The sequence below is a fragment of the Nicotiana attenuata genome, unplaced genomic scaffold, assembly GCF_001879085.1.
Source record: "Nicotiana attenuata strain UT unplaced genomic scaffold, NIATTr2, whole genome shotgun sequence".
In the NCBI taxonomy this organism is placed as follows: Eukaryota; Viridiplantae; Streptophyta; class Magnoliopsida; order Solanales; family Solanaceae; genus Nicotiana; species Nicotiana attenuata.
This window is the reverse complement of record NW_017676658.1, coordinates 1-14696: the sequence shown is the minus strand read 5'-3', so window position 1 is coordinate 14696 and position 14696 is coordinate 1. Positions and strand designations below refer to the sequence as shown.

General features: G+C 41.8%; 1 protein-coding gene across 1 annotated transcript; it reads right to left on the bottom strand.

Moving 5' to 3' along the window:
- Nucleotides 1-1900: 1900 nt before the first annotated feature.
- On the bottom strand, nt 1901-5252 carry LOC109221151 (bZIP transcription factor 27-like). Its single transcript, XM_019385613.1, has 3 exons — nt 4662-5252; nt 3621-3698; nt 1901-3473 (listed from the first exon to the last, which is right to left on the bottom strand). The coding sequence occupies exons 1-3, from the start codon at nt 5196-5198 to the stop codon at nt 3402-3404; spliced, it is 687 nt and encodes a 228-aa protein (XP_019241158.1). The 5' UTR covers nt 5199-5252; the 3' UTR covers nt 1901-3401.
- Between the last annotated feature and the right edge of the window lie 9444 nt (nt 5253-14696).

Genomic DNA, 14696 nt, shown 5'->3' with positions numbered 1-14696 from the left:
TTTGGCCTTTAAATAATAAAGTGAGATGAGCCTCGCCGAACAAAATGCATAAATTGCGGGGCCCTCATTAAATGCTTAATTAAAAATACTTAGAATTCGGGGCGTGCTGTTTAGCGAATTTCACGGCCCTCCGCAAAGATAATAACCCGTTAGTCGCTTTAGGCGCGCTTTTTAATAATTTTACCTTCTTAAATACGGGTGTGCATTTCATGTAACCCAAATCCAAATCCAAAAAAGTTGAATAAGAATGTGTCGAGGATCCGGGTGCATTTCATGTGACGTGATCCAAAAATACGTTTTTAAACGACGTTCACTTTCTTAAAAGTTAACTAAAAGCGGTTAAATAATTCTAAAATTGCACTATAGGTTTGAGCATGTATTAAAATCAGATTTTAGCCATTCATAATAATTTAAGCGACCATGCTAGAACCACGGGATCCGGGGGTGCCTAACACCTTCCCTCGGGTCAACAAAATTCCTTATTCAGAATTTCTGGTTCGCAGACTCCACTCGGGAAGTCGAAATTTCCTCGATTTGGGATTCAAGATAAACCGGTGACTTGGGACACCAAAAGCCAATCCTATCCCAAGTGACGACTCTAAATAAATAAATAATCCCATTTCGAATAATGTCACTTTAAATGGAAAAACTCCCTTATACATTATCCTTCGGGGTAGGTGTGTAAAAAAGGAGGTGTGACAATATATCAACCTCTCTCTCTACTTCTCTTTAGTTTATTTACTTTACAGTTTTTATTTTATAACCGTTTGTACAATAATAGTCAATTGGTCCATCAATTCATGGATTGGTTTTTGCCCAACCAAAATTTTCTTTGTCCTTTGCAATTGATGAAAAGTAGCTAATTGAAGACATTGGTCCACATTAATCTCCAGTAACAACATGGTCCAAGGCTCCAATAGGCAAGGAACGTATTCCTTGGTGTTGTCTACTCCTGAAAGGGACACCTTGTCTACTTTCCTTCTCTTGTCGGTTACTGCTAAGTGCTAATACATGTATTACTTGTTCCACCTTATATTCAGCATAAAATAATACTACATAGCTTCCTCTACAATTTTATTAATTATTCAAAAATTGACTAGTAATGCAAGATTTTTTACTTCATAGCAAAGTATTATACAAAATTATATGAACTTCTATACCATGATTGTTTTTACTTATACTTGTAACTAAACCTGCCCAAATATTATTAATCAATTAGTAACAATAGTTCATTATTATTTAAATAATTTATTATATAAAGAATCCATATAGTTCTCTGTTACTAGTACTCCCTCCGTCCCCAAAAAGAGTAATTTTTGTCGGATTTCAAAAGTCAAAATTCAGAATTTTAAACGTAATTCGAACATAGAATTTTGATAAATTACATAAAAAGTACTACTCCCTCCGTTTCAATTTATATGAACTCATTTGACTGGGCACAAACTTTTAGAAAAGAGAGAAGACTTTTGAACTTGTGGTGTAAAATGAAGCACATATATTTTGGATGGCTATAAATCATTGCATAAAGGTAAAATGTTTCCAATTAGGAAATGGGGTAATTCTTTTTGATACTGACTAAAAAAAAATAGGTTCACATAAATTGAAACAGATGAAGTATATGTTATAATTAAAAATTCAAAATATTTTAAAAACATACGAAAAAATTGCAATAAAAAATAACTCGTTTGACTTTTAAAAATTCAAAAAGTATCACCCTTGTTGGGACGGGGAGTATAGTATTTGAACCAAATGCCCTTTGTAATGGAACCAAAGAATGCAAAGCATCAAACATCATCATCAATAATAAGATGAGAGAAAAAAGGGCAGAAATGGGCCATAATTTAGTGACTGTGATGTCAGTGTAGATAAAGTGATGGCCAACAAAAGAAAAATCTGTCCTCCAAAATAAAGATTCTTACTGTACATTGTACAAACAATGCTACTACTAAAAATGTTCTGTTGCAGCTATTATTATTATTATTATTATTATAACACTACAAAGGTCTAATCTTGTTTCAACAGTCACTTTACTTTACATTAAAGGCAGAATAGCCTAGTAGACACCTAAATTTGTTCCGCTTTATCATCCCGGTCCCTATACATCACGAAGTTTCATTCAAACACTTGTGCTTGATTAAAATGAATATTATAAACCCCTCTGACCGTTGACCAAGCTTATTTGGCCTTTGTTTATCTGACTAGGATGGAATGCGTGGTATGCACGCGTAAAGAGAGCGTGAATCTATATTTTTATTTCTTTTTAAAAGGAAAAATTCAAATATGATAATTAAAAAAAACAGAGAAACAATATAAATAAAAGGGAAAACACCCCCTCCTCGCATCTTCAAAACCTTTACCTAACCCATCACCCCCGTCTGCTGCCTTCTACCCCGTACCCTTCATCCATCAAGACCACCCACCACCATCACTCCCTTCTTCCTTTCTCCCGTTCTTCCCACTCTTTACCCTTTTTTATTCCAAGAACAACTTCAAAATCTCTCTCCTAAACCCTTCCATCCAATCACCACTAGCCCACCACCACAAACCACTATGAACTCCGATAACGTTTCACCCTAGATTTTGACAACCTTTACTTCCAATCCTTGGTAGATCTTCTTGTCAACACTCGCCCTTCGATAAGCCAAGATGACGACGATGATAGCAGTCTGTATGAAAAATTTGGGATCTCTTTGGTTGGAAGAAATGGTGACTGGAGGAAAATTGATGAGATCTATGCTGCCTTATACTTTCTGCAATCATTTCATAACCCAAAAAAATAATCCTAATAGTTTCAAGTGCAACAGTTATGGTGAGACAAAGAGAGAAGAAGTTGAAGCCGATGAGTTTTTGAGGTTCTCTGAAAATCGAGAGGGAAGGTGAAAAATGGCGTGAAGGAGAAAAAAAATCTGGTATTAGTAAAGAAGAAGATGCTGATGTGGATTATGTATCTGACATGGATCTGATGTGTTATCCTTGTCACGGCAAGTGAGACTCACGCATAATGGGAGGGGTTTATAATATTCATTTCGATCAAGCACAAGTGTTTGAATGAAAGTTCGTGGAGTACAGGGACCGGAATGACAAACTGGAACAAGTATAAGTGTCTACTAGGCTATTCTGCCTACATTAAAACAAGGAACAAAAACCAGCCAAACCCCTTTAGGCTTTTTGGATAGAAAGATTCCAAAAGAAAGTAACAAGCAAAATCATAGACTCATATAGAAAAAGTCCCTTGGCTGTTGGCTGTTGATTTCATTGCCAAAAAAGGCATAAACTGTCTTCCCATTTGATCATGCCCTTCACTTTGCCTAAAATCACCATCTATTTTCTTTCTCTTTCTAGAGAGAAATACATAAAACAGGCCACAAAAGAGAAATTTCACATACATCCTCTGATATTTCTCAAAATGGGGCTGTTGAAGTTCGATAGAGAGACTTCTTTTTTGGAAGTTGAGCAGCTGCTGCTAAGCATAACTGACCACAAGGACAGATGAATGAAAATGATCAGTCTTTTTTATACATACACTTGCTTCTAAATTCAAGAACTTATTTAGTTATAAAACACGAAGTCTTAGCTCAATAAGGAAATCAGGATGTCTTCTAGGAATTAAAGAAAAATACCTGTTGTTGCTGATTCTTGAGCCTGGCATTTTCTTCCATCAAATGGGCTACTTTTAGCTCCAATTCATTCGTATAAGCCTGCAAGTTATACACAGGAAAACACTAACCAAAACAGAACAAGAAAAATTCATTTGCTTTCACTATAATAAAGATTAATGACCTTTTGAATGTAATGTTCCTAACTGCTTCTACCTACTTGTAGTTTGTATAAACCCCATTTACATAATTAATGTCCTTTTCTTATACTCTATCCGATGAGATAGTTTGACTCGGCACAGAATTTAAGAAAAACAAAAAGGATTTTTGAAACTTATGGTCTTAAAAGTTTAAGGGGGTAAAAGCTTTATGGGACTATGATATTTGTGTGGTTATAAAACCCTCTCATTAAGGATAAAATGAGTAAAATAAAGAGTTTAAGTTGAATTATTTCCAATTTTAGAAATATATCATTTTTTTAGAACGGACTAATAAGGAAACTGTGTCATCAAAATTGAAACAGAGCAAGTATATTTTTGGACTTTCTTGGGAAGAATTACTAGTATTTAGTTAAAAAATGGAGCTTATCAAATAAATGATTCTTTTTCATAGGCTTGGAGTGTGATCGGAGATAAAATTGAAGGTTGAGACATGTAAGAAAACTCAAACTCAAACTCTTGACCAGACCTCTACTTATTCTGGTATCATGTTGTATTATGTAGAATAGAAACATTTATTTGTTTATTGTTTGAACTTTTGTCCGTTAAAAATAGAATTAATTAAATAAAAGTATACTCTTTCTTACCAATAAATTTTTTAGATGATATTATTACACACGTATAAATTAATATGCTATCAGAGCACGTAAAAGTAGAATCCCATCATCACCCAATATCAAAAAAGAAAATTCAACGTGCTTAACCTATACAAAAGAATCAAAATGTGCTTTCTCACACATCTTAAGTTTTTAGATGAAACGGCAACAAGTTAACACTGCTGTTAAAACTGCACTAAAAATAGATTTAAAAAAAAAACACATATTGGGAGTGTAAATAGAAAAGCTACACTTTCCTGCTTTCTAGCCCTTGATCTAGCAGCAGACTCACGGTTCTTGATCATCCTCTTGTTTTTCTGGTCACTTGAATTGTTATCAGACTCACTGCACCTCTTTCTTCCATTAGCATTCTCTCCAACGGGTGAAGCCAAATCCTCAAATGACCTACTCGAGATAGCTTTTTGCTGCTGAGAACTTGAGTTTTGCCTTAAGTTACCAAAGAAATGAAGTCCAGGGCCAGAGTTTAATGTCAACACAGTAACAGCAGGAGGAGGAAGAATAGGGAAGACATAGCCTTTTGCTGCTGTTTTAGGGTTATTAGCAAATGGCCTAGCCAAGAAATCTTGTAAAATCATGCCACCAAAATTGGTAGAATTACTAGTATTTTGTTGTGGATCAATATGATCTCTAGGGGAAGTAGTAGTAGTGTGGTCATTTAGAGAAGAAAGATTTATGTCTTTCCAAACTTCTTCCGTGGTTTTAGTATTAAGTCTATGATTATTGCTAGTAGGTGTACGAGATGAAGAAGAAGATGTGGATGATGACATAGTGGATTTCTTGAGAGTGAAAATTGTTGAGAAAAAACAAATTGGTAGTGCTATTTTTTTTTCTTCTAGTACTACGTACTATTGTAGATATACAAATCTTTACAGGACTTATAACTTTAGAATTTCATGGCAAGTTGTCTCAAACAGTTGCGATGCTTTTTGTTTGTGAATTGTCAAGTCGGAATTGTACGATGAACCACGCGTCCCAAGTACGTGCTATGGACGTTCGATTTTTCCGTTCACACTTAGGTTTACCAAGTTGGGACAAGAGATACTGTCTTGCTTTTGTTTGTATGGTTGCAGAAATTTTCTATTTTAGTACGATGCGATTAATAAGAGTAATTTTTCTAATTATTGGCGAAAATTTTGACAAAAATTATCTATTATGTTTTAAAATAAGATCACATATACTTTCTTCAAGCCAGCTATGTAAATATAGGTGCATCCAAGATTTAAATTCTATGAGTTCAACATTTAAAGTTTTTAAAATTGTACAACTGTATCTTTAAACTTATATGTTCAGACTTATTATTTTTGGAAATATTAGTGAACTTTTACACATAAATATATTTTGCGTCAAAAGTATTGAGTTCAAATGACTCCGCTATTAAGATAGCAATATCCTTAATATAAGCACTTCATAATGCAGCAGCTGCCTAAGTTGTTAAAAATGTAATTACTAACATAAGTTACTGCCTACAGGCCCCTCCCTGATTTTATAGACACAACACAGAGACAAATGTCTAATGTTTCAAAGAAAGAAGAAAACGCCAGTCTGACTAAACTATATATGCCATTTCTCTACTTCCCACTTCCTTTCTTGCATTTCTATTTATTTTAATTTAAAATATCCAACACCCATTAATTCTCCTACCCCCTACAACCCTATGTTTCGAAAAGAAAAATAAGTGCACAATGCCACAAAAAACTAACTCCTTTTCCTACCGAATTCGAAGTAGGTGCACAGCATGAAATTTAAGGAGTAAAAACAAGTTTTTTAAAACTTATGATCATAACGGTTTAAAGGATAAAAACTTTAGGGAAATTTACATGAAAATACACTTGGAGAAAGCACTTTTCAGCGGTCTAACCCACAAATACGGTTTTCATCCGGTAGCCCACAAACATTAATCAATTTTATGAAAACAACTCGAACTTCGTCAATTACACCCAAAATCACGCCTAAATCAGATTTCGCTTTTTTCTTTCATTTTATCTTTTCCCTATTTCCATTTTTATTCTTATTTATTTTTTACTTCCCTCTGTATAGTATTTCCTAAAATTCACAATATCAGGAAGTTGAAGTAAAAAATATATTCATCCTTAGAGTCTATAATTTTATTTTTATATTTTTTTTTGCAAAATTCAATGTTTTGTAAGGGAAAATCTTATTTCACTGGAAAAAATAAAAATTTACATTATTAAACACCTTATATACATTGTTATACATAGTCATACGTTAATTATACATATGTCACGACCCCAATCCCGGTCGTGATGGCGCCCAACACTAATGCTAGGCAAGCCCGACCAATTTAAATACTCTCAACCCAGATACACAATCCGTTAACAAATAATACGATAAAAATAGAAAATATCAAGGTTCCAATTCGAAACTAATAAAATAGTATGGAAAAATAATAACGAATATCCCAACATTCCCCAATAGATCTGGAGTCACGAGTCTAGAGCCTCTAAATGTAACAGAGTGTTATATTCATAGTAATAAAGAAAAGTCTAGGATAGGAAAAGACAATGCAATAAAGGGGAGAAGTCGGGTCCTGCGGACGTCAGACAGCTACCTCAACGACTCCTAAACCGAAATCCAAGATGACAGTAAGCAGCTCCACTAAGTCTCCGGAGCACCTGAATCTGCACACATGGTGCAGGGAGTAAAGTGAGTACTTCCAACTCAGTGAGTAATAAACATATATAATGGCTGAAAGTAAGAAATCCCGAAATATTATAATATAAAGCTACAATCAACGATTCAGCATGTTAAACGATCAAACAACAGCAAACAATGACAATTAAGGCCAACAGATATAAAATGCATGAATGCAATGCAATGCACATAACCGCTGCGGCGCGCAGCCCGATCCATTTGGGTACTCGCGCTTACTGTGGGGGTTCAGACTCCGGAGGGGCTCCTACAGCCCAAGCGCAATATCATCGTAGCATTCGCTGCGGCGTGCAGCCCGATCTATACTTAGTCCAGATATATATATGCATGCAAGCCACTCGGGCACAGTCAAAGTGTTCATCTTTTAGTTTCAATTATTAGGAGTTATAGATCTATGTGTTTAAGTCTTCATTTATTTACTAAACATTTCAAAACAGTGTCTAACTCAGGACTGATATTATGAAATATGCTAAGCATCATAGAAACAGTGATGAGGATCCCTGAAGGATGCAAATGATAGGCACAAAGCCCCAACATATTCATAAAATCCAAGTAGGATGATTACCAAACAATTTCTAGTCAAGAACACCGTACGAACATCAATCGGAACGAACTGGGTCACAATCCCCAGTCACAATCGACCCCGCACTCGTTAGAGTGCGTGTCTCGCCTCAATATGGCGTCACAATGTGATATACCGGGATTTCAAACCCTCAGGTCATCATCTACATCTATTACTCACCTCAAGCCGGCCACAAGTCTAGCTCGCTATGCCTTTGCCTTTCGAATCAACCTCTTCGCACGCCGAATCCGATTAAAACCACAACGAATACGTTACAATAGGCTAAAGAAACATAACCCAATCGAAAAGACTCGAAAAACACTAAAATTCACGAAGTTGGCAAAACCCGAGCCCCAGGCCCACTTCTCGAAAAATTATGAAATTTACATCACCGGATTCCACGTCTCGCCACGAGTCCGTAAATATAAAATTTACCAAAATCGGAGCTCGTTTGGCCCTCCAAATTCCATTTTTACATCACAGCTTTCCAAGCCCTAGCTTGACCCGTTTTTGATGAAATTCTACTGATTTCTATGATAAATTTACCATAAACTCGAGTAATTAAGCCAAGGAACTTACCTCCACTCGATTCTCAGTCAAAACCCTCGAAAATCCTCGCCCAAAGCTCTCCAAGTCGCTTAAAAATGGTAGAAACTACCTCTTGCTCGCGGAGGAAATATAATATTAAAACCCTTCTGTTACTAGCGATTTTCGCTTCTGCGGTCCCGCTACCGCTTATGCGGGACCGCTTCTGCGGCCAAAAATCCGCTTAAGCGGTTTTCACTTAAAAACCGCCTCTTCGCTTATGCGGTTCAACCACCGCTTCTGCGGTTCCCTCAAGTCCGCTTCTGCGGTACAGTGTCCGCTTATGCGGACCCGCTGGTGCGAGCCACCTTCCGCTTTTGCGGAATTTCCCTAGCCGGCCAACGATCGCTTCTGCGACCACATACCCGCTTCTGCGGTACCGCTTCTGCGGTCCATTTCCGCAGAAGCGGGAACACCAGATGACAGCAAAAATCTGACCTGAAGCAACTTTAAAAACTCTCGTTTAATCACTCGAATTCACCCCGAGGCCTCCGGGACCTCAACCAAAAACACCAACACATCCTAAAACCTCATTCAAACTTGTACCCATCCTCAAAACACATCAAACAACGCTAAAACCATCAAATCACATCGAATTCAAGCCTAAGTTTCTTAAGAACTTCCGAATTACGCATTCGATCAAAAACCCGACCAAAACACCTCCGAATGACCTGAAATTTTGAACACATATCCAAAATCACCTAACGAAGCTACTGCAACTCTCGGAATTCCATTCCGACCCTCGGATCAAAATCTCACCTACCAACCGGAATTCGCCAAAATTCAACCTTCGCCATTTCAAGCCTAATTCTACACCAGACCTCCAAAATCACTTCCGATCGCACTCCTAAGTCACAATTCACCTCCCGAAGCTAACCGAATCACCGGAATTCACATCCGAGCTTTCTAACTAATAAGTCAACGTTCGGTTGACTTTTCCAAACCAAACCTTCTTTAAAGAGACTAAGTGTTTCATTTGCTATCCAAACCAATTCAATTCAACTCTAACTCACCCATTGCTGATAATAAAACATGAAAGAGCAATAAATGGGGAAAACGGGGCTGTAACACATGAGACGACGGGTTGGGTCGTCACATCCTCCCCAACTTAAACAAACGCTCGTCCTCGAGCGGGTCGAGAAGCATACCTGAGGTCTCAAATAGGTGAGGATATCTGCTCCGCATCTCCCGCTCAGTCTCCCAAGTAGCTTCCTCAACGGGCCGACCTCTCCACTGCACCTTTACCAAAGCTATATCCTTTGATCTCAATTTCCGAACCTGACGACCCAAAATAGCCACTGGCTCCACATCGTAAGTCAAGTCATCATCCAACTAAACCGTGTTGAAGTCTAATACATGGGACGGGTCCCCAACATACTTCCGGAGCATAGAAACGTGAAATACTGGGTGAACTCCCAACAAGCTGGGTGGCAAAGCAAGCATGTAGGCCACCTCCCCAACTCTCCTAAGTATCTCAGAAGGACCAATGAACCGCGGACTCAACTTTCCTTTCTCCCCAAATCTCATAACGCCCTTCATAGGTGAAACCTTCAACAAGACCTTCTCGCCCACCATGTAAGATACGTCTCGAACCTTCTGGTCCGCATAACTCTTCTGACGCGATTGAGCTGTACGAAGTCTCTCCTGAATCACTTTCACCTTCTCTAAGGCATCCTGAACCAACTCTGTCCCCAATAGTCTAGCCTCGCCGGGCTCAAACCAACCAACCGGAGACCTACACCGTCTCCCATATAAGGCCTCATACGGTGCCATCTGAATGCTGGACTGATAGCTGTTGTTGTACGCGAACTCTGCAAGTGGCAAAAACTCAACCCAAGAACCTCCAAAATCAATAACACAGGCACGCAACATGTCCTCCAATATCTGAATGGTACGCTCGGACTGTCCGTCCGTCTGAGGATGAAATGCGGTGCTCAACTCTACCTGTGTACCCAACTCTCGCTGAAAAGTCCTCCAAAACTGGGAAGTAAACTGAGTACCCCTATCCGAGATGATAGAAACTGGGACCCCATGCAACCTAACAATCTCCCGGATGAAAATCTCTGCCAACCGCTCCGAAGAATAGGTAGTACACACCGGAATGAAATGCGCGGACTTGGTCAGCCGATCCACAATCACCCAAATCGAATCATACTTCTTTGAGGTACGAGGGAGACCACTCACAAAATCCATAGTAATCCTCTCCCACTTCCACTCGGGAATATCTATCCGCTGAAGTACACCACCGGGTCTCTGATGCTCATATTTGACCTGCTGACAGTTGAGACACCGAGCTACATAACTCACTATATCTTTCTTCATTCTCCTCCACCAGTAGTGCTGCCTCAAATCCTGATACATCTTCGCGGCACCCGGATGAATGGAATACCGCGAGCTGTGGGCCTCCTCTAATATTAACTCCCGAAGCCCATCCACATTGGGCACGCAAATCCGGCCCTGCATCCTCATCACGCCGTCATCATCAATAGTCACATCCCTAGCATCATCGTGCTGAACCCTGTCCTTCAGGACAAGCAAATGTGGATCATCATATTGGCGCTCTTTGATGCGGTCATATAAGGAAGACCTAGAAACTACACAAGCCAATACCCGACTAGGCTCCGAAATATCTAACCTCACCATCCGATTGGCTAAAGCCTGAACATCAACTGCAAAGGGCCTCTCCCCAACTGGAATGTACGCCAAACTACCCATACTGACCGCCTTCCGGCTCAAAGCATCGGCCACTACATTGGCCTTCCCCGGGTGATACAAAATGGTAATGTCATAGTCCTTGAGTAACTCAAGCCACCTCCGCTGCCTCAAATTAAGATCCTTCTGTTTGAACAAATGTTGAAGGCTGCGATGATCGGTATATACCTCACAAGATACGCCGTATAAGTAGTGCCTCCAAATCTTCAACGCATGAACTATAGCAGCCAACTCCAAATCATGTACGGGGTAGTTCTGCTCATGAGGCTTCAACTGACGAGAAGCATATGCAATAACTCTACCCTCCTGCATCAACACACATCCGATCCCAACTCTCGAAGCATCACAATACACAGTGTAAGAGCCTGAGGCTGATGGCAAAACTAACACTGGAGCTGTGGTCAAAGCTGTCTTGAGCTTCTGAAAGCTCTCCTCGCACTCGTCCGACCATACGAATGGTGCACCCTTTTGCGTCAACTTAGTCAAGGGCGAAGCAATAGAGGAAAAACCCTGGACGAACCGGCGATAATAACCTGCCAAACCGAGGAAACTCTGAATCTCCGTGGCTGAAGACGGTCTGGGCCAACTCTGTACTGCCTCTACCTTCTTTGGATCAACTTGAATACCAACACTGGATACCACGTGTCTCAGAAAAGCTACAGACTCAAGCCAAAACTCACATTTGGAGAACTTTGCATAAAGCTTCTCCTCCCCAACCTCTGTAACACCACTCTCAAGTGCTGAGCATGCTCCTCCTGGCTACGCGAGTACACCAGGATATTATCTATAAAAACGATAACAAATGAATCCAGATACGGCCGAAATACGCTGTTCATCAAGTGCATGAACGTAGCTGGGGCATTAGTCAGCCCAAAAGACATAACCAGGAATTCATAGTGCCCATATCTAGTCCTGAAGGCGGTCTTCATAATATCCGAATCCCTGATCTTCAGCTGGTGATAGCCTGAACGGAGATCAATCTTCGAAAATACCCTTGCCCCCTGGAGCTGGTCAAACAAATCATCAATACGAGGTAGTGGATACTTATTCTTCACTGTCACCTTGTTCAACAGTCTATAATCAATGCACATCCTCATTGTGCCATCTTTCTTCTTCACAAATAGAACCGGTGCGCCCCACGGTGACACACCAGGACGAATAAACCCCTTATCTAGGAGTTCCTGAAGTTGATCCTTTAGTTCTTTCAACTCTGCTGGTGCCATGCGATACGGAGGAATAGAGATGGGCTTGGTGCCCGGTACCAGATCAATACCAAAATCGATGTCCCTGTCCGGTGGCATGCCCGACAGGTCTGCTGGAAACACATCAGGGAAGTCCCTCACGACGGGGACGGAGTCAAGACTAGGAGTCTCAGCTCCAATATCTCTCACGAAAGCCAAATAAGATAGACAACCTTTCCCAACCATCCGCTGGGCCTTTAGAAAAGAAATCACCCTGCTGGGAATATAATCAGTCGTACCACGCCACTCGATCCTCGGAATACCCGGAATAGCCAACGTAACTGTCTTAGCATGACAGTCCAGAATAGCATGGTACGGAGATAACCAATCCATACCCAGAATAACATCAAAATCAACCATGCTCAACAGCAATAAGTCAACTCGGGTCTCCAGACCCCCAATAGTCACTAAGCAGGATCGGTATACATGATCTACAATAACAGTATCACCCACCGGGGTAGATACGTGAACAGGCAAAGCAAGACAACCTCGGGTAGTACCCAGGTGATGGGCAAAATATGAAGATACATAGGAATAGGTAGATCCGGGATCAAATAAGACAGAGGCATCTCTGTGGCAGACTGAGACAATACCTGTGATAACAGCATCTGAGGCAATGGCGTCCTTCCTGTCTGGAAGAGCATAGAATCGAGCCTGACCACCGCCAGTCCGGCCTCCACCCCTGGGGCGGCCCCTGGCTACCTGACCTCCACCCCTAGCTGACTGGGCGGGTGCTGATGAAACAGGAGCAGAAGATGAGGGCTGATCCCTCTGCTGAGACTGACTACCACGACGCCGAGGACACTGTCTCCTCATATGACCGAACTCACCGCACTCGTAGCAACTACCCGGCGCTGGAGAAGGGGACTGATGGAAACCCCTTGCTGCTGAAGAACCCTGGGCTGAAGAGGCAGGTGTAGAGCTCTGAGCTGGAAGGGCACTAAGTGAAGTCTGGCCCTGCTGAAATCCCTGATGACCACGGCCTGAAGAGGCCCCACTGTACTCTGGACGACCTGACTGAGGAGGCCTGAAGGAACGGCCTCTGCCACGCTGGAACTGGCCCCTAGACGGAGCACCACTGAAACTACCTGAACCTCGAGGCCTCTTTGCCTCTCTCTCCTCACGCTCCCGACGGCGAACCGTCTCAATCTCTCGAGCCATGTCAACTACCTCCTCAAACGAGGCACCCATAACCCTCTCTCTGGTCATCAAAATGCGGAGTGAATAGTTGAGGCCATCCACGAACCTCCTAATCCTTTCCCGATCTGTCGGGATCATCCAAGTGGCATGCCTAGCTAGCTGCGTGAATCTCAACTCGTACTGGGTCACAGACATGTCCCCCTGAACCAACCACTCGAACTGACGACGCAGCTCCTCCCTGTGAGACTGCGGTACGTACTTCTCCAGAAAGAGAGTGGAGAACTGCTGCCATGTAAGGGGCGCTGCACCAACCGGCCTACGCCTCTCGAAGTCCTCCCACCAGGTGAATGCAGACCCTGAGAACTGGAAAGTAGTAAAAGCCACACCACTCGACTCTAAGATCCCTGCAGTGCGAAGCATACGCTGACACTTATCCAGAAAACCCTGGGCATCCTCGCCCTCAGCACCGCTGAACGTCGGAGTCTGAAGCCTGCTGAATCTCTCAAGACGACGCTGCTCATCGTCCGGCATAGCTGGAACCTCATTGGCTGGAACAGGTGCAACTGGAGCAACTGAGCAACTGGCGGAGCTATGGCTGCTTCCGGTGTCTGAAATCCCTGGGCAACCTGCTCAGGTGTGTGAGCAACAGGGGTCTGATGTCCTCCCCCGGTCTGGGAAGCAGCTGCTGCAGTAGAAGCTGAGACTGCCTGAGCCAGGCCAGTACAAACTGATAGTATCTGTGCCAAGGTCTCCTGGAGACCAGGAATAGCAATAGGCACTGCCGGTGCCTGCACAGGTGCTGCTGGGACATCGACAACTGGAGTCTGGTCCTGAACTGTGGCAGCTGGTGGGTCAGCAGGTGCTGTCTCTGCTGCCCTACCTCGACCACGACCACGACCGCGTCCACGGCCTCTAGTGGGTGGTACTGGTGGTCGACCATCGCGTCCGGTAGCACGAGTTCTCGCCATCTGCGAGAGAATAGAATACAGAGATTTAGTTCTCGAATCACAAAGCCGCACGACAAGAATTTCAAGAATATGGAGTTTTCCTAAAGGTTCTGCAGCCTCTCGAGGAGAAGTACAGGCGTCCCCGTACCGTTCCGCGAGACTCTACTAAACCGGCTCATGACTCGCGAGGCCTAGTAACCTAGGCTCTGATACCAACTTGTCACGACCCCAATCCCGGTCGTGATGGCGCCCAACACTAATGCTAGGCAAGCCCGACCAATTAAATACTCTCAACCCAAATACGCAATCCGTTAACAAATAATACGATTAAAATAGCAAATATCAAGGTTCCAATCCGAATCTAAATAAAATAGTACGAAAAATAATAACGAATATTCCAAACATTCC